This window comes from Zalophus californianus, chromosome 7 (genome assembly GCF_009762305.2).
Source record: "Zalophus californianus isolate mZalCal1 chromosome 7, mZalCal1.pri.v2, whole genome shotgun sequence".
NCBI classification, from domain to species: domain Eukaryota; kingdom Metazoa; phylum Chordata; class Mammalia; order Carnivora; family Otariidae; genus Zalophus; species Zalophus californianus.
In genome coordinates, this window is record NC_045601.1 from 112568604 (window position 1) to 112587849 (window position 19246).

The following is a 19246-nucleotide window of genomic DNA, read 5'->3' on the forward strand; positions in this document are numbered from 1 at the left end:
ATTCTCGTACCTCTTTCATAATCCCGTATGGAGCTTTCTCCTTTCTTTAGGTTCCCTAACTCGCTGGTTTCTTTTTCTCTCTCCCATCCCCCCAAGTACAGTCCTTAGCAGCCCCTTGTTCTTCTGTGTTCATTCCCTTATCCACTTTCACACCCTTAATCATTGCTCCTAGATTCATGACTTCTAGACCAGACTATCTATAAGAAATACTTTCAACCAGTTTTTCTTCCCACTCTTTCCCTGCCATCAGCCGTATCTTTCTTCTCTCAGTTCCCCAGTTTTTCAACTTCACATTCTTTCTTCAGCCAACTCTAATTAGCTATTAAATCCTATCATTATTTAAAAACATTTTTCTCCAATTTATCTCTCTTCCTCCATCCCACTGTCCACTACCCACAAAACACTCTGAAAAAAAGGGATAAGCAGGAATCAATAAGTCAAATTATTACTTTATATGCAAAAGGGAAAACTTATCCACATTAGCACAATAACAAGAATTTTACAGACTGAAGGACTCTCATAACATTAATTCTTAGTTTATCTGGTTTGTAATATTGAGATTATCATATATCAAGCTTCTTTAAAATGAGGCACACCTATGCATAATTTAAGGCATCAAAGAACTCCATAGAAATATCACAATTTTTCCAACAGCAGGACGTCTCCTGGTAAGTTAGTTTGAAGGTAATGCATAAAGAGGTGTATTCATTTAAAGGCACAAATGACAACTCAACTACCAGAATGCTCATAAACTCCTGGATCAAACTGGTAAGCCCTTTTCAAAGCATTCCTCTGTGACTGTGCTACAGATTTCTCCTATCTCAAAGGTCTAATTACTGTGATTTAGTGAAGGTGAGTGATTAAAGTTGAACACAGCTGTATCTCAATTTTCCCAAGTATCAGGTGCTTATCTGCTACACAAAAGCACTGCCAAGTCACACCTGCAGATTTCCATTCACTAGACGGTAAAATCCTACTGCTAGACTTTGCCTCCACAATCCAGGGTCCTCTTATCATTCCTACTGACTCTAAGGAACTAAACTTTAGCATTTCATCAGGAAGATAATTCTTAAAAAAAAAAAAAGACCACATTAGTATGCTATTTTTTGTAGCAATTAGCATAATTTATCTTCCCTGTCTTCACTTTAAAAAATAAACCTTAGCTACGTTTCTTGCTCTCTAAGGCTGGAATTAGTTGTATTTATGCTTCTGGACTTTTTCTGTCTCTTTATGGCATAAGCTGCCAGGGGCAAGACACATGCTTATCAGTTCTTTAGCATGTTCCTACAGAATTTACTACAGGACTCTGTCACAGTGGTCTTTTAATAAAGTACTGGACTGGCTGACTGACTAGAGTGTCTCAGCTGGTCCTATGTTACACATAAGCAACCACTTCTGAAGGTGTGATCTATAACCATGACAGTAGGCAATACAATAAGATTACAGCTTTAATCGGCCGTGATTATGAAATATTTAAGACTCTTCACAAGGGGAGTGCCTCAGAAACAGACGCAAGTATGAGGAATAAACGCCAGCCCACCTGGTGGCAGAACAGGCAATGGGACTGTCTCTTCAGATAGATGAGCAAGCAGGAAAACGGATAACACGACTTGTCTTGGAAGCAAGCAGCACGATGAGGCAGTAAAAACCCATCAGCATACATCATCCTATCACAGCGAGTGTCATTCCCAGCCTCTATTAGCCTCGCTGCATCAGCGCAAGTCCCAGACACTTTATCCTGTTTATAATTGCTGATGAGCAGTAATAAGGCCTCCATGCCTCAGCTCTGTCCGTTCCACTTCGGTACCCACCTATTAGGTAATAACTTTTATTTACAGCCTTGCTTGATGTGCTGTTCTATTAGTACAGCCAGGAACTGAGTAGGGTGAAAAAAAAAGTCTCCTTAATGGGCAGTATCATTGCAAGGCTCAGATGATTTATAATGCAGCTCTATGGCTGCTCTATCATGCTCCTTCTGGTAAGACTGCTCCGGGAAAGCTATGTTCCTAACATGCTGCCCTCTAACAGGCACATATGTGCTATGGAGCGGCACCTAAAGCAACCCCACATCCACCCTGCCCCAAAACCCAGAAGTTTCAAAGGAGGAGAGCGGTATTAAATTCCCTTGATATCCTTTTCAAATAGTGTTGGCTCTGGTATTTTGCCCCAGTAGAGCAATAGAGCAGCTAATTAATAGAAGTTCAAGGCTTTTCTCCTTAGGAAGAGTGCAAGATATGATAAAGTAAAATAAATGACCATAAATGGAAAAAAAAACCCCACATCCCCCCACACACACCAGTTGTAACTGCATTCAAGGATGTAAGCAAACTGAATTTGCACAAAGCATGTGGACCACGAGTAGCTCAGCACCAAAGCCCAGGCTTCTCATATATACACATCCAAAACAGCAGCAAGCCTCATCACACTTCCTTTTCCTTTTAATACTGGAGTGTATTTTGATCCATCAAAGTGCAAAAATGCCTCTTGATAAGACTGGCGCCCAGGCTTGATATTCACTTAGGTCAGCCTTTTTTCAGAGGAGGAGCTACTGCTTCTTATGTGCAAAACTCAAGTCCTCTAAAACAAGCCTCTGGCTTCAAGTGCAGCAAACTTACACATCATTACATGTCTAGCTGGCCTATAATGCAACCACATCAATTGGCGGCAATGGGACCAAACTCTCATTTACAGGTACAGGTAAGCTCTCCCCAACCTTTTCTGAAATCTATACATCATGTGAGGTACTTTAAAAATCACCTGCTATTATTTACATATTGACTATCAAATCATATTAGATCTATTTATACAGTGCCTCACTACTTCATTCTATTCTTTAATATAAGCAACAAGTCAGGCAGATGAATGTCTTTACAGAAAATAAAAGCCAACACAGGAAAAAGCATTTAGCAGGTTATTTCCTTTCTCCAGTTATCCACCTACTTGCCAAAAACCACACAGTATCTAAGGCATACCATGATAACCTCTGGCTTGTTTCCTATGGTAAAACAAAGAAACGCAGACCTTTTAGACTAGAGAAATGTTTGCAATCTTGCCAAATATTTGGTATCCATTTTGTCCTGTTTTAGGACCCAAGATGATGAGTGCACAAGGTAAAACATTTTTTTAATCCTTTTTTCTTTGCCATGACAGATTTACTGTTTTGATCTTTCTTCAATGGTTACATTAAATGCTAATAAAAAATGAAAGGTTTGTATCTTCCCTAATAGTCTCCTGATGGGAACTTGCATATTACATAAGTAGGTCAAATTTCTAATTTTCTGTCTCAAATGCTGATACTGCAGACCTGAGGGAAAAGCTATACCTGAAGGACCAAGGAGAAAGAATGAAACAGAGAACTGAATTACACTTGAACTCATACCTGAAGCCACATCTCTTTAAAGCTCCAAAGCATCCTTTACAGAAGGGTCACCTAACAGTATGTAATATTGATCCATACAGCTGGTTGAGGTGTTTCCATGAATACTGACTCTACCAGGAGATAAAACACACAACTGTAGGTATTTCTCAGATTTACAGGGCCACCTCTGATTTAACACTACCACCCTTTAGCTTCTGAATCAATTTAAAAGATCTTATATAAACCTCTTGGTAATATAACAATGAAACATTTCCCTTTAACTGGCTTCTGAACACGGATGTGGAAAGTGTTCAGCACATCAATCTTCTCTGTAACTCCCAGGTGAAAGGTGGTCTCTTCCCTTGTCTTTGTAAGAACAGACAATATCACAAGCAGTTTGTCTGAGAGAAGTCAAGAAAACGTTTGGGGGGAAAAAGGGAAACAATGAACAATACAAAGGTATCTAGTTCATGTCACTGTTCATCACACTAAAAAAAAAAAGTAACTCCAAAGGATCAACATGAGCTTTCGAAAAGAAAAGGAAAGGAAAGAAAAGGAAAGGAAAAAAGAATAAAGAAAAAAGAAAAGTTTTAAAAGAAAGCACACAAGGGATATACAGTTAAAAGGAATTAACATGCTTCTTAGAGTGGAACTGATGATACTTTCTCAAAAACCTGCCTTGATGTTTAATGGGACAGTTTCTAGTCCCATCTGCTTTCATCTCAGGCAATACTACAGCTCCCTTATGGTCCCACAAATGGTTATTTTACTTGCTATTCTACTAATTATAATCACATTTTTAAACATACACACAGCATTTAAAAACCATCATTTTTTCAATTGTATCAGAGAAAATATTATTTACTCAACATATTTGCTGGAAGAAGAGTAAAAGTGAATACAGATATGGTAAACCAAAAGGTTGTTGACAGTATCATCAAGTCTGTAAACTTGCCTATGACTTTTTTTCCTTATTTTAACTTAATAAAGGGACTATAATAGGGGCGCCTGGGTGATTCAGTCGGTTGAGTGGTTGAGTGGTTCACCATCTGCCTTCAGCTCAGGTCATAATCCCAAAGTCCTGGGATGGAGCCCTATGTCAGGCTCCCTGCTCAGCAGGGAGTCTGCTTCTCCCTCTTCCTCTGCTGCTTCCCCTGCTTGTGTTTTCTCCCTCTCTCAAATAAAATCTTTTTTTTTTTAAAGGGACTATAAAATGAAAAAACAAAGTAAAGGTACATAAGAGTAGTGAACTAGGAAAGGAGCAATTTCCTTTTTTCATATGCTAAAAAGTCTATCCCTTCATATATTCAAGGTAGGGCCTAGAGCAAAGAGTTGGTTAATGCCCCACTTAGAAGCAGGGTCCTTGAGTTAGTCACTGTTCAAGGATCCGAGTGGAAAGAGACTATTTCTCCAAAAAAAATTTCAGAGAAGACATGGTACTGTCAATTACAGCTTACAATTTAAGGTTCAACAATAGCAAGCTCCAATAAATGAAACACAAAACAACTTATTTCTTTTGCTGTAACTCTCTGTCAAAAAGTCTTATGAAGAAAAAGTTATAGGTCTTTAAACAAGAAATCCTATGAAAAGGCAACAAACTTTCGTCCTGTCCCACAAGGCACTTTAAACATAAAAATATGACCTCATATAGATATTCACCTAAATATCCAAATATCTTCGAAATAAAGTTGTCTGAAGGAGATGACCATAGCTCAGATTACAACATTTTGGCTTAAGGCGTATAAAAAAAGATGAAGGACAAAAGGGAATCTTCTGGTGGTCTGTTGCCAAGGAAAGTGAACTCTTTCTTTCACAATATACTCATTCTTGGCAGGAATGTTGTGAGAATTAACAAGGGAACATGTGCAAAACATTCTGAGCTCTTGGAAGAAAAGTAAGCTCTCTCTAGTAATCTGAAGGTATGAAATGCTTTAACTCTCACATTCTAACCAAAAGCAACCTGGGACCTGGCAGCACTTCCCAATTCTCACTTCATTTTTCTCTGCTTAAATACCACAATGATCACAGTGCGTTCTTTTTTCCCCCATCTAAAGATTACAAAGAGTTTAAATGTTAATAGTGCTATGTGGCTAAAAGCCAGCATCTAAAGAAAAGCCTCTCACCTAGCTCACAAATACAAACTGATCTTTCATTTGCCACTACCGCTCCTTTTTACAACTGCTTCTTAGACTCATAGTTCTCACAAAGCAATTGCTTAAAAAGAGTTCCCACTCTCATTTTGATGGTTATAGACCAACCACGCTATACTGCTGTCTATGCCTCTAAATTACAATACCCTCTGATCAAAAAGTCGTCACTTGAAAAATAGAGACATAACCACTCAGGCTTACATTCAGGCCTTGACGTATTAAAGCCATATAATAATGAGTTTAATGCTAATCTTCATATCTAACTGTCAAAGTACTAAAAAGAAAATGACCTATTTACTGAAGAGGTCACTTACCTTTTCTGAGTGTACACGTTTCTAAGATATTCGACTATGTACCTTTAATATTATATATATTTCTATGTGTACTTGCTGGTTTTAAACTATGTGCATAGACTAATATATAATTATGAACTGAATCTGGAAAACAGAAATTTTAAAAGGCTGAGATGAAGAGCTTTTACTATTTTTTCCCCATACCTCACAGACTATATATTGTATGCCCTAAGTATCCTTTTTCTAATATAATGTCATCATCATTATTGTCATTATTATTATCTTTAGAGAGGGAGGGTGGAGGCGGGGTAGAGGAGTGGGAGAGGGAGAGAGAGAATCTTAAGCAGACTCCACGCCCAGCACAGAGCCCAAAGTGGGGCTTGATCTCACGACCCTGAGATCATAACCTGAGCCAAAATCAGCAGTCAGACACTTAACCAACTGAGCCACCACCCAGGTGCCCCTATAACATCATTATTATGCTAGAGGCTGCTTTAGGTCCAAACTTGTATGGATAGATTGGTTGGGAAGAGTTGGTGTAGTCTAATTCAGAGGGTCTCACTCTACAGCTCATAAGAAGTAACATGTGGTTGTAAGGTAATTACTCACTGATCATCTATGTCTAAAGCCTGTCTGAGAGATCTTTAGGAGAACTACTGTTGTATCCACTGTGGCAGAAGCACCACAGGGCAAGTGTTAGAGGCACTGAGTACTACTCTTCAAGACTAGACATAAAGAATACAAGACACTCCGGCAACACAACAATAAGTAACTGGTGGTGATTCATAAAAAAATGCCCAGGATCCCCATAATGGGCAACCTTCTCATTCCAGGACAGAAAGATGGAAGTCAACCCGTCATTCTTAAGGCAAATCACTTAATTTACCTCTGAAAATCAGGAAGCTCTGTCCTCTAGAGTCAGGGCCGTTGTGTAAGGCAGAAGCCATATGCTAGTTCAAGGAGCCTGAGGGGGCACAGGCAGGCTTCTTGAAAAAAAGTGTAGCAGGCTGAACTTGATGGCCTTTAAATGTCCATGCTAAGAAATCTCAACTTTCCTTCAGGCTTTTTGGGAGTGAACTGCACATTGCATTAATTTCCTTCCAAGCCAGAAATTCTCAATCTCTTTCTAGTTAAGAGGTATTATATTCACCTAAAAGGAGGCCTGGGAATGTGTGACTGAGAACTCAATGCCTCCCTTATCATGTGCATATTAACCTCAGTTCCTAATATAGCACTGACATGCAACAAAAAATGTGATCAACGAAATCAATTAATGAAACTAGATATGGTAGGGGCGCCTGGATGGCTCAGTTGTTAAGTGTCTGCCTTCGGCTCAGGTCATGATCCTGGGGTCCTGGGATTGAGCCCCACATCAGGCTCCCTGCTCAGCAGAGAGCCTGTTTCTCCCTCTCCCACTCCCCCTGCTTGTGTTTCCTCTCTCACTGTCTCTCTCTGTCAAATAAATAAAATCTTAAAAAAAAAAAAATGAAACTAGATATGGCAATCCATTCTGTAAACTTCTATCTACTCTTCTTTCTGCCTGAAATAACATTAATGTGATATCAATACCATCAACATCACATATAATCTTTAGTGATTATAGTATGATAGCAGCTCCCATTATTAAAGATCAATTATGTGAGCTTTATGTATATTATTTCTTACATCAAACCTATGAGATAGATTTATCATCCCATTTTTCAGATGAAGAACACATTTTGAGATGTTAACTTATTTACTCAAAATCACATTTTGTAAGTGGCTAGGCTAGGATCTGACATCAGATCTGTTTCTAGAACTCACATTTTTAAAACTACTTCACAATGTGCAGTGTTTCAAAATCTTATTTCTCTTTCTCCATACTTCACCAATGATATGTTTTTCCACTGTCTGGCTGGGCGTATAAGTAATTACAATAAAATGCAGTAAGCAGAAACATTATGTAGTGGAAAACAACACAGACTTTAGCATCTGAGAGATCTGTATCCAACAAACTGATAGTGACCAGAGGGGAGGTGGGCAGGGGTATGGGTGAAATAGGTGATGAGGATTAAGATCACACTTAGCTTGATGAGCACTGAGTAATGTAGAGAATTGTTGAATTGCTATATTGTACACCTGAAACAAATTAACATTCTATGTTAACTATACTGGAAATTAAATTTAAAAACTTAATAAAAGAATAAAACATCTGTGTTCAAGTCCTGACTCTATTACTTACTAGGAATATCACCACCCCAGGAAATATACTTAACTTTCTGAGTGCCTATTTTTGTCATCTATAAAAGAGGAATAATTATCTTGCAGAACCGTTCTGAAGATTATGTGGGCATGTATGTAAAACATATTGAATGGTGTCTGGTAATGTAGTAAGCATGCAATAAATGCCATTACTATTTTTAGATAAACAAAATCGTATGGGAGCAAAAGAGTGGAAAGAGATCTGCCTAGAAAATGAAGGACAAAAGCACATGATATTCAGGAAGGGTTCCTACTAATATCAGTGTCTACGCTGAGCACATAAGCCTCCTTTCTAAATCTCTCAGGATGACCCAATGTATTCGAGGCCCACTCCTTAACTACCTCAACACGTTGGTAGTGCCAATGGTAAATTCTGCCCTGAGAGCCAAGACTGAAAGAAAGGAAAGAAGAAGGACTAAAGTATACTGTGCATGTGAAGTGCTGGGCCTGAAATCAAAGGGCTCTGAGTGTGTTCAAGCTTCTGCCTGGAGTGGGTGTAGGAAGCTGGCTTCCCACGGGCCAGTCAGGATGGCCTTAACCCAGGGCACAGTTCTCTTCTACCTCAACCAGGAACTACCCAGGGGAGCTCGGGTATTGGGCACAGGAGGGATGAGAGCATGCCAGGACAATCTCATACACCTCTTGCCTCAAAACTGGTGTAGAAGAGTAAAATTAAATTCCTTTAGAGTTCAATGCCTGGACATTACTCTGAAACTGTGCAAGGACAGACCTGTTTCAGGTTTAACATCAAAACTACGATCATTAAAGGGACTGACGCTTTAGTTTAACTTTGTACACAGAAATAGTTTGTGCTATTTCTGCTGGGGAGTTAAAAGGACTTTTTAAGTTGTGAAAAAGACTCTAACTGTGACCTTTAGAAAAACAATATAATTACTTTGACTCTTCCAAATATAATCTTTAAGATATTTTAAATAGCAGGCAGCATTATTAGAAAAGGCAAATATTGTTTAAAATAAATTAAGCTACAGACTAAGGGAGCAATGGGCATTACAACTGCTCTTCAGAAAGCTACAAGATTCATGACTTCATGTTTAATAAAAATGTCACAGATGCACAAAGATGTTTTTGGGATTCCATGCATCTAAAAAGAATGATTTCAGCATACCTCATGGCTTTAAGATGAAGGGGAGAAAATATTTTCTAAAACTATTAGGATACTATAATTGTCAAGTTAAAATATACATTATCTGTACTACAAAACTTCTTTCACTCTCCAGCTCCATTATTTAAGTAATGTTTTTGTAGTAGGTCCAAGACTTAGACAAATTAGACACATGCCAGAAACTAGGCAATTATCTGTATTTTCTGTATGTTTCATGTCTTAATAATATTCTTCAAACATTAGGAAGTAGGTAAATTTTAATGTCCATCTGACCTCAAAGAGCACAACTCTGACCCCTCGTCACTCCACCTCCACTCCCAATACTTAGCACATAATACATCAATTGACAATTGATGGAAGAAATTAGTACCCTGGCAAAGACACCATGTTAAAACCAGTAGCTAATTTCTGTGAAGAATCCAGGTAAGAATGAATCCAGATAAGAATGATGTACGTACCTGTACCACAGGATCTTTTGGTTGGTGTGATTAACGAGACATGAGCTGTGTCTGTGCATGGCCCACCTAGAAATAGAAAGGCAGGCACATCAGTCAGGACATATCTTCTACATGCCCAAAGTTGCTATCTTGGATAAAGAGAAACCGAAAAAGGCAGGGATCAACCTGCAAATATGCATGAAGAGGGGCAGTGGGAAAGATGGAGGTGCTAGTGGTGGTGGAAGGTTAATTCTAAGGACCTTATTTCAGTTCAGCTCTTCAGACTATAGGTCCATATTCTTTCTATATCATAACGTGCTTTTCATAAATAACAATGGAGTTTCATAATGTTCAGAAGCTGAGGATAAAATTTGAATTAGAATTCTAATCCATGTGACAGGAAATTACCAGTAGGTTTAGAGAGATGAGTTTTTCCACAGAGCAATAAGCAGGAGCACTCCCTCTGAAGTTGATCTCAGTGGTCACCCCACCTTTGAATTTATTGCAAAACTAGTCTTATTTAAAGAGGGGAAACTCCCTAAGGAACAAAACACTGTTTTACAAAAAACTAAGGATCATTTTAATATATAAAGAGAGTATTACTGAACAAGGAAGAGTATCTGGCTTAATTATAAGAGTATGATAGGAAGAGGGGCCTTTTATGGAATCTCTGTGAGCCCAGAGATCTGGTGGATAAGCATAATTCAAGAGCATGCAAGAGATACAGTCAGTTCCTAGGTGAGGGCTTGAAAAGCAGTAATTTCATTCTGCAGAATCAGGACCACCAACAAATTCTTAAGTTGATATTGATATATACTCCAACCCTCCCATGTTGGGGGCCATGCCCTACCTTCTGAAATAGGAAGTTACTGTATAAACATGAATACCAATGGTTCTCTACATGCCCTAGGAGGGGCAGTGATGATGAATCATAAAGGAATAAAACACACAGGCAAATGTTACAGTATTTTGAAAGGCTCCTCAGATGATGAGGACTAGCAAAGGGAAATATGGTTTCTTGGCATAGTTGTATGCCAACTATGACAAGACTTTCTATCACTGAAGTTACCCATTAAAAAGAAAAGAAAGGTGAAAGCGCTCTGAGCCCTATTCCTAGAGTTTACGCCACCACCATCCATGGGTTTAGGAACCTAGAGATCCCACCTAAGAAGTTCATTAGTCCGTTCTTTCCTACACCAAGGCCATAACAGCAGCAAACTTCAGTGGGCGGAAGACAGGGGGTAAACAGTAAAAGGAAGGAAAAACCAAGCAAGTGTATTGTTACTGTCAAGGAGCACTTAGAAAATCCTACTATGTGCCCACCACATGGGATAGTCTCATGCTCGGGGAGCTTATAACCCTTTTAGGACGACAAAATTTGTGTACAATAAAGAACAATACATGACGGTAATAAAGAGTTGGATGGGAAATGACCAAGTGCCAAAGAATATGGAACAAGTAACACATGCTAAATGTAATCAGGAAGAACAAGATTCATCATTGGCCAGCATCTCCTGGAAATACTTATGAAGAATTTGAAAATGAGGCAAGAATAAACCAAAGTTAGAAAGGCTAAAAGAGCAAGGCATTTCAGTTGAAAAATATTTCTACATACATTACAATCACTAGAGAAAACTTAACATACTAAAATTCCAGAGTCCAAATGGACAACTGTGACATGAAAAATAGGCAACATGGAGTGACAATGAGCTGTAGGAAAATCTGACACAAATCCCATATCCATTAAGAACCCTCTGGATAATGGCTTCTACAGCTCCATAAAAACACTTTTGCTTTTGCCTCCATGTGAGGTTTTTGATTTTGGTTTTTGTTGTTGTTAATTGAAGCATTCTTATTTCTGGGGAATTACAGGCTGTTATAGAAGACTTAATTTAAAGTCCTGCAATGACTCCCTACTTGCTGAGTAATCCGGGATAAGTTTAACAAAAAAGTGGGGATAGTAAATTGCCTATAAGCCACAGTGCTGATGAGATCATCTGTACAAAAAGACTTCATAAACTATAAAGCTTTATATTATGTATCATCACTTTCTCTATCACCATATTTTATGCTCCCAAGAGCCAACAGCCACTTTGTCATCTACTCTTGGGTCATGACTGTGTGAACAGTGGGCAATTAATAGTGTTTATTAAGTAACCACTGAGAATTGTTTGATGAAATAAGGAGAATAATGTGTCTTTTATAATAAACCTTTTTTTAATAGAGGTATTACAAGGGGTGCCTGGCTGGCTCAGTCGGTAGAGCATGTGACTCTTGATCTCACGGTCATGGGTTCAAGCCCTGCATTGGGAGTAGTTTACTTGATTAAAAAAAAAAAATTAAAAAGAGGTATTACAGAAAGAATGAAATACTAGAATGAAGTGCACAAATCTTAAAGAGACACACTAAAGGCTTTTAACGTATATATACTTGTGTTAACAACCATCAGATAAAAATATTAGAACATTTCCAGAATCTAGAAAGTTCAAAGGAGCATTTTCAAAACAGATTCCCAGACCCAGACTCTGGAAATTTTGATGCAATAGGTGGGGGTGGGCAGAGAAGTGATTTTAGCACACATTTTAAAACCGGCTGAACACAATGTAAATATTAACAGCCCAGTCAGTTCCAATCTCTAACATTTTCTTTAACTCCCAGTTCAATATCTGGCCAAGATCACGAAGTACCCATAACACTGTGAGCTGCATGGAGCACAAGATTCAGTAACAGCATAACTATCAGAATACTTTTTTAAAGGGACGTAAAATAATTCATCCAATAAAATTATGAGAGAAGGGAGAAATTGGTCAAATCAAAACCCCTGAAGAAATTTAGCTGGGACTCGTGAATTAACACACCCATTTTTACAAATGTAATCTTTACCTCAATCTGTGGGTTGAGAGTTGATTCTTTTTAAAACCTAATGAATGAATTTCTGTAGGTTTTGGCAAATACGCAAATAACTTTAAGGCTACCTAGCATATCTCAACATGCATCATCATGAAAGTGTTCTCCAGAGAGCTTGTTAAACTAACAACCCAATCCAATGTATTCACTACATTACAGTAAAGTACAAATAGAACCATAGTTGAGCCAAAACAAATTGACAGCATGAGTAACTAGCAGTGATAATACATCCCAGCTTTGATAATTGGACAATATTATAAACAGAAAGCTTGGAATTAAGTTTGGTCTGGAAGACTATAACCTATGAAACTCTTTAAAATCCAGAATGGATGCATATGAGCACTGCACATATATTCTACACTAATTGTGCTGTCATACAAAATGCCTATACTCTCAAATAAAAATAGTCATCACAGGAGATTATACCTACCTTTATACAATTACAGATCTTCCTTAACTTACAATGGGGTTATGTCCCGATAAAGGCATCATAAGTTGAAAATGGAAAGTTGGAAATGCATTTAATCACCTAACCTACTGAATATTACAGTTAGCCTAGCTTATCTTAAATGTACTCAGAACACCTGCATTAACCTACAGTTGGGCAAAATCATCTAACACAAAGCCTATTTTATACTGAAGTTTTGATATTGAAGAGTGTACTGAAGGTGAAAAACAGAATGGTTGTATGGATACAGAATGGTTCTAAGTGTATGGTTGTTTACCCTTGTGAAGGTGAAGCTGACTGGGAGCTGTTCTCCTTGCTGCTGCCCAGCATCATGACAGGGTACTGTACCATATATTGTTAGCCCGGGAAAAGATCCAAATTCAAAGTTCTCCAGGAAAAGATCCAAATTCAAATTTCAAGTATGGTTTCTACTGAATGCATATGGCTTTAGCACCATCGTAAAGTCTAAAATTCCTAAACTGAACCATTGTTAGGTCAGGGACCATCTGTAATTACAAATCAACTCAGTTAAAATGAATACAGAAAATTAAGGACCACTCAAGGGGAAGCTTTTCAAGTTTTTGTCCACAATAAAAATATAACATGGGTGCCATGTGGTTATAGCAAACAAGATAATTTTGAGACTTAATAGTAAGGGTCCAAGTCAGGGCACCTGCTCTATCAAGGAATGGAGTTGGCTTTTCTTTACTGAGCTTTCTAATGCCTGAAAAGGGTAGCATATGGTCCAATAAGTCACTGTAAACCCTGCTCCTAATTTTGGCCCTTCTCCCTTTTCTTTCCAAACAGCAGGGTAGACAGAGCTAATAATTGAAGAGCAAGGTAAGGAAGCCTCTTCATAACTGGGTTCTATAAATGAATGTGATGTATGTGTATGTACATGTGTTTTACGTGTTCAGTGTGATCATACTTAGGAAAAGATCTAAGCACAGAATTATTTACACCATTACCCTCTAGCCTATAGTAGTGGCAACTGAGTTTGGAAAAGTAAGTTTTGGGTTTCTGAATATTAAAAAAAAAACCCACAGCTAAAGTTCCTTGTTTAATGAAAGGCTCTCTGGGGATTCTGAACCAGATGATATCAAGATTAACCAACCTGAACTAATTTTTAGTCAATTACCATGAGTTCTTTTTGCTTTCTTTTGCTAAAGCATATTAAATATCTTTTTTCAAACTTCTTCACCATCTGCAGATATTTAATGACAGATTATCATTTTGCATTTGATGTTACATTCAAAGGACTTTTTTCTAAGTTTCAACAATTTAGAGCCTGGAATTTGCAAGTAAATAATATCTGTGGTAGTTTGTGGTTTGTGACCAGAAGTCTGAATGCACTATTTTGTCTTCTAGGGATGTTTCTATTCTTGTATTAAAGGTGTCATACATAATGTAGCACTATGGATTACATTTGCAATTCCACATGAGAGGTATGAAATAAAATTTTTCAGCTGTATTCCCAACAAGAAATCTTTATAGCGTTTCTAATAGGGTAGTGGATTTTCTTGGAGAAACAGTACTAATTTCAGCCCTGTAAAGTTGAAGACAGGGGTTAAATCTGCATACTAACTTCACTATAACCTGCAAATCCAGAAGGACTGAATAAAGGTATCCCATTAACTATCAACACTCATATTTCAAGCTGAAGGAGAATTCTCAAATTTTCTATCAGCCTCCTATAGAGTTACTGAGCATGTCAAAAAAACCTGGGAGCCTACCCCTCTGTAGTAGTCAATCCCATAGACTGGTTGAAGACTATGACTCAAGGAGGAAGCAGAGAACACAGTCTTGGAGGCAGGTGCGTTTAGGATGGCAATCATCTTAGGCACTCCAAATCTAAGGCTGAGTAAATACAGAAAAATAGTATTTCTCCTTAACCTTGAAAATAATAGAGATCAACAATCTACCCAGAAAGGTTTTCTTAAAACAGCTGTGATGACTGGTTATTTTTGGCTCCTGGATCCATAGCCCTCATTGGCTGCAGTTATACCACGTGTTAAAAGACTGGATTAGGAAATTAGGAAAAATGGACTGTCAAGGAGTCAGTCAGCTAAAAATTGCCAGAAGCTCAATAATCAAACAAATATTCTATCAGTTCTTTCATGGTAACTGCAAAACATTAATACACAAAAATAGCCATTCCTTTTGCAGATTTATAACACTTCTATATTCCTGTTTAATTAACATGACATTTACATAACAGTATCTAATTAATTTCCAACTAAAGGCACTATGGGCTAATTAGAAATGCATCATCCTTTTTAAACCAGCTTGTCAATTCCATTCTCTCATAATCTGCACATTGTTTACCATGCAGCATCTTCCTTTTCTAGTCTAGGCTCAGTGTTCAAAAGGTGATTTCTGACAGCAGATTCAAGAGGTACAATTCTCCTCCCTCTCAAGAGATTTATAAAATCTTATCAAGAGTTTTTTGATGAAGCAACAAAAAAAAAAAAGAAAACCTAAGCAAAAAAAAAAAAAATCCTATGCAACAGAGATAGTAAAATAAATTCTACACTGTCTCCTCATGTGGCCATATTAAGAATGTAAAACTATCTAAAAATATTCAAAGAATCTATATTTCCGGGTACCTGGGTGGCTCAGTCAGTTAAGCATTTACCTTTGGCTCAGGTCGTGATTCCAGGGTCCTGGGATCGAGTCCTGCATCAGGCTCCCCGCTTAGTGGGGAGTCTGCTTCTCCCTCTGCCTCCCCCACCCAGCTTGTGCACTCTCTCCCGCTCTCTCAAATAAATCAATAAAATATTTTTTAAAAATCTGTATTTCTTCAGTAGCAAAATATTCCTTCCTTCAAAGCCTTCAATACACACATGGAGACATAAAATAGTAAATGGTAAAAAATAAACAGTAAGAAATGAATATCAGGAACAGATCAGAATGTGCAAGCAAGTAAGTCCGCTCCCTCAGAAAAGGTGATCCTCCAACCTCACCTTAAACATGCAATTCATGAATTGTTTTAATCAGAAAGAACACACCTAATCTGTCTACATAATTGAGTTTGAAAAGCACCATCGATTAAAAACAAGGATACGTAAAGATATGAGTGGGAATCTAAGTTTACAGAAAATCTTCAGCACAGATAATAGCCCTCCCATTTCTCCAAATGAAATTTCCAAATTAAACCCTTTACAAAGCTTTTTACAGAATCTAAGTGTTAATTTCTCTGTTAGAAGTTCTAATCCTAACTTATTGCGTGATCTCTCACACCATTTAGATCTAAATTAGGGATTCATGAGAAGGGGATTTTCAAAGTGGGTCAGAAGTTGCTATTGGTAGCTATCTATTTTGCTCATAAAGGGCTTCTCAACAAAATTTCATTACCATTCTACCCTTGCTCCCCTAAATAAATTATAGTGCTGGGCAGCTCTGCAAATGTTAGTGTTATGCTTGTGTGTGAGTATGTTTATTACCCTATTTGCTCAATAGAAACAAAATTAAAAACTCTCCCACACCACCTTCCCCATGGAACAACACTAAAAGAAAATGAAATCAGGAATGCTTTCCATTTGCCTAGTACTGAGAGACCCTCTTAGAGGAGTTAAAGAGGACATCCCTGCTGGTGCCAGGGGATGTTTTGGAAGAAATAGTCTCTCCTGACCCAGCAATGGCCTTAAATGGAATGAGCCTCAAGGGCAAGAGGAAAGTCTTACTTGTTTTAGTAATCTAGCACGTTAGGTGTTCAAAAATGTATTTTTCACTGCTGAACTAAAATGATCCAGGCCAAAAGCAATTACTGAACATACATAACTATTCAGAAAGGAATGGAACTATTATAAATATAGTTGATTTTCACCATAGTTACATGTTGATCTAGCACTGCAGTTCTCAAACATTTTGGTCTTAGGATCTTTTTTTCCCCAAAAGCAATTTTACTTTAGAGATAGAGAGAGAGAGAAAGGGAGCATGGGAGTGGGGGAAGGGCAGAAGCAGAAGGAGAGGGACAAGCAGACTCTGCACTCAGCACAGAGCCCCATGCGGGGCTCAATTCTAGGAAAGGGAGACCATGACCCAACTAAAATCAAGAGTCAGATGCTCAACCAACTGAGCCACCCAGGCACCCCCTTGGGATCTTTTTGTACTTAAAAATTATTAAGGACACTAACGAGCATCTGTTTATGTGGGATATACCTACTGATATGCACCTGATCTGAAATTAAAGCTGAAAAAATTTAAAAATATAACTTCATTTAAAATTCACAAAAATAACTACATGTCTACATAAAAACATACTGTTTTATAAAAAGAAACTACACAATTTTTAAGAAAATTATGAGAGCTGCCTGTTTTAAAGGAAGAACATCTGACTTTTCACATCCATATGTGCATGCAATTTTAAGTGAGGACCATCAAGAAAATCTACCTTTCCACAGATACATAGTTGGAAAAGGAAGGACCTTATGGACCCTTGAATGGGTCTGGGGGACCTCTGTAGGTCGTCAGAGCACACGTTGAGAACCACTGGTATAGAACAAAACAATGAACCTAAAGATTTATATAATTTCCAATTTCTCCATACTTTCTTCACATGCCAATTGGCTTATTCTGGTCTTGCAGAGACCAACTGGATGTGACAGCATTAATGACAGCCATTCTCAACAAAATATTAAATATTTAGGTAAATAAAGAAAGGCAAGGGGTAGTGGAGTAAACTCTACAGTCATAATTTCAACCCAGGACATTCTGTTTCTACTACTTATATAGAAAGTAAAAACATGTTTCAAGGAATTAAAAAAATTCTGAGCCATTAAATGTTTGATTTCAGTTTTTCAGATATGATTTCTCACCCAGACCTTTGTAACTAAAACAGAGCTTCAATCAATCAATCAATCAATCAATAGCACCCGATATCAAAATTCCAAAATGTGATAAAGTCCAATAGCAATTAACACTGAAATTCTAAGACACCACCATCTTAGGGATCAAAATTAGAACCCTTTTTTGAGAGGCCAAAATATCACCTGGCTAACAGTTCTATTTTTAGATACTTGTTTCTCTCTGTGATAAAGCATATTTAATATGGATATGAAATCAGGAGCTGTCACTTCCTCAATTCAGGCTTCAATTCTGACTATTTACAGGCATAGCTAACGCCCAACACAGATTTCTAGATTTGCATTTTACCATCAACATGAGCATGAATCTCATAACAACATTAATGGAGAAAGCACCTAGCATTAGAAGAGCTTTTATTTTGTTGCTGGAGTGGTGGGGGGTGGGAGGGATGGGGTGGCTGGGTGATAGACACTGGGGAGGGTATGTGCTATGGTGAGCGCTGTGAATTGTATAAGACTGTTGAATCACAGACCTGTACCTTTGAAACAAATAATACATGTTAAAAAAAAAAAAAAAGCAGCAGCAGCAAGGGAAAAATGAAGGGGGGGAAATCGGAGGGGGAGACGAACCATGAGAGATGATGGACACTGAGGGTTCTAGAGGGGAGGGGGTGGGGGGATGGGTTAGCCTGGTGATGGGTATTAAAGAGGGCACATACTGAATGGAGCACTGGGTGTTATACGCAAACAATGAATCATGGAACACTACGTCAAAAACTAATGATGTAATGTATGGTGATTAACATAATAAAACCTAAAAAAATTTAAAAAAAAAGAAGAGCTTTTATTTTTGAGATAGTTCAGCTACCAAGAGCACTCTCATAAATCTTGGCCTGCATCAGCAACTGAAAGGCTGCAATGCCTTCCTCGGAAAGGGAGGTGACTTGTGCAATGTTCTTTGTAAGGAGCTTCAGAGAAAATGGAAAAAGGCTTCTATTTAGGCCAAAGGTATTGCCCTATGGACATTTAAAAAGAATTTTGAACGCAGGACCCTTCTTCCTTGTTCCGTGTCTGAGCCTCTCCTACAGGTCGCTGGACCACGGCTGGCAATGCGCCCACAGTGACACTGAATGGAAGGTACCTGGGTCCAACCTTCTTGTTTTACAAAAGTGACCGCTAACAGGTCCTGCTGATGGGACCTCTCTTTGCAAAAATAATAGTTGAAAATGTCATGATTTGAATTATGTAGAAAAGTGTAGCTATTTTGGAATTTAAAAAGATCCTTACAAAGATGGCATCCTATTGATTTATTAAATCTAAAAAATTGTCCTTTTGATAGATCAAAAAGTGCAATGGTTTATGAAATCACAGAGCACATGAACAGAAAATGGAAGTTACATGTATTCATTTTTGGCACTGACAGCTCTGAATTTTAGGAGAAGTTCACAAACACACCTAAAATACAACGTTAAAATAACTACTTC

General features: G+C 38.0%; 1 protein-coding gene across 5 annotated transcripts in view; it reads right to left on the minus strand.

Annotated features, from left to right (window-relative positions):
* The window catches only part of ZFAND3 (zinc finger AN1-type containing 3), a 331317-nt gene that overhangs the window by 49922 nt on the left and 262149 nt on the right, over positions 1 to 19246 (minus strand). For 4 of the 5 annotated variants that reach the window (XM_027601467.2, XM_027601468.2, XM_027601471.2 and 1 more), the window contains one exon: positions 9624 to 9689. The exons of the other annotated variant lie outside the window; for it this stretch is intronic. In XM_027601467.2, the coding sequence (XP_027457268.1) occupies positions 9624 to 9689 (66 nt within the window). The remainder of the gene's footprint in view (positions 1 to 9623; positions 9690 to 19246) is intronic. 5 annotated transcript variants of the gene reach the window in all.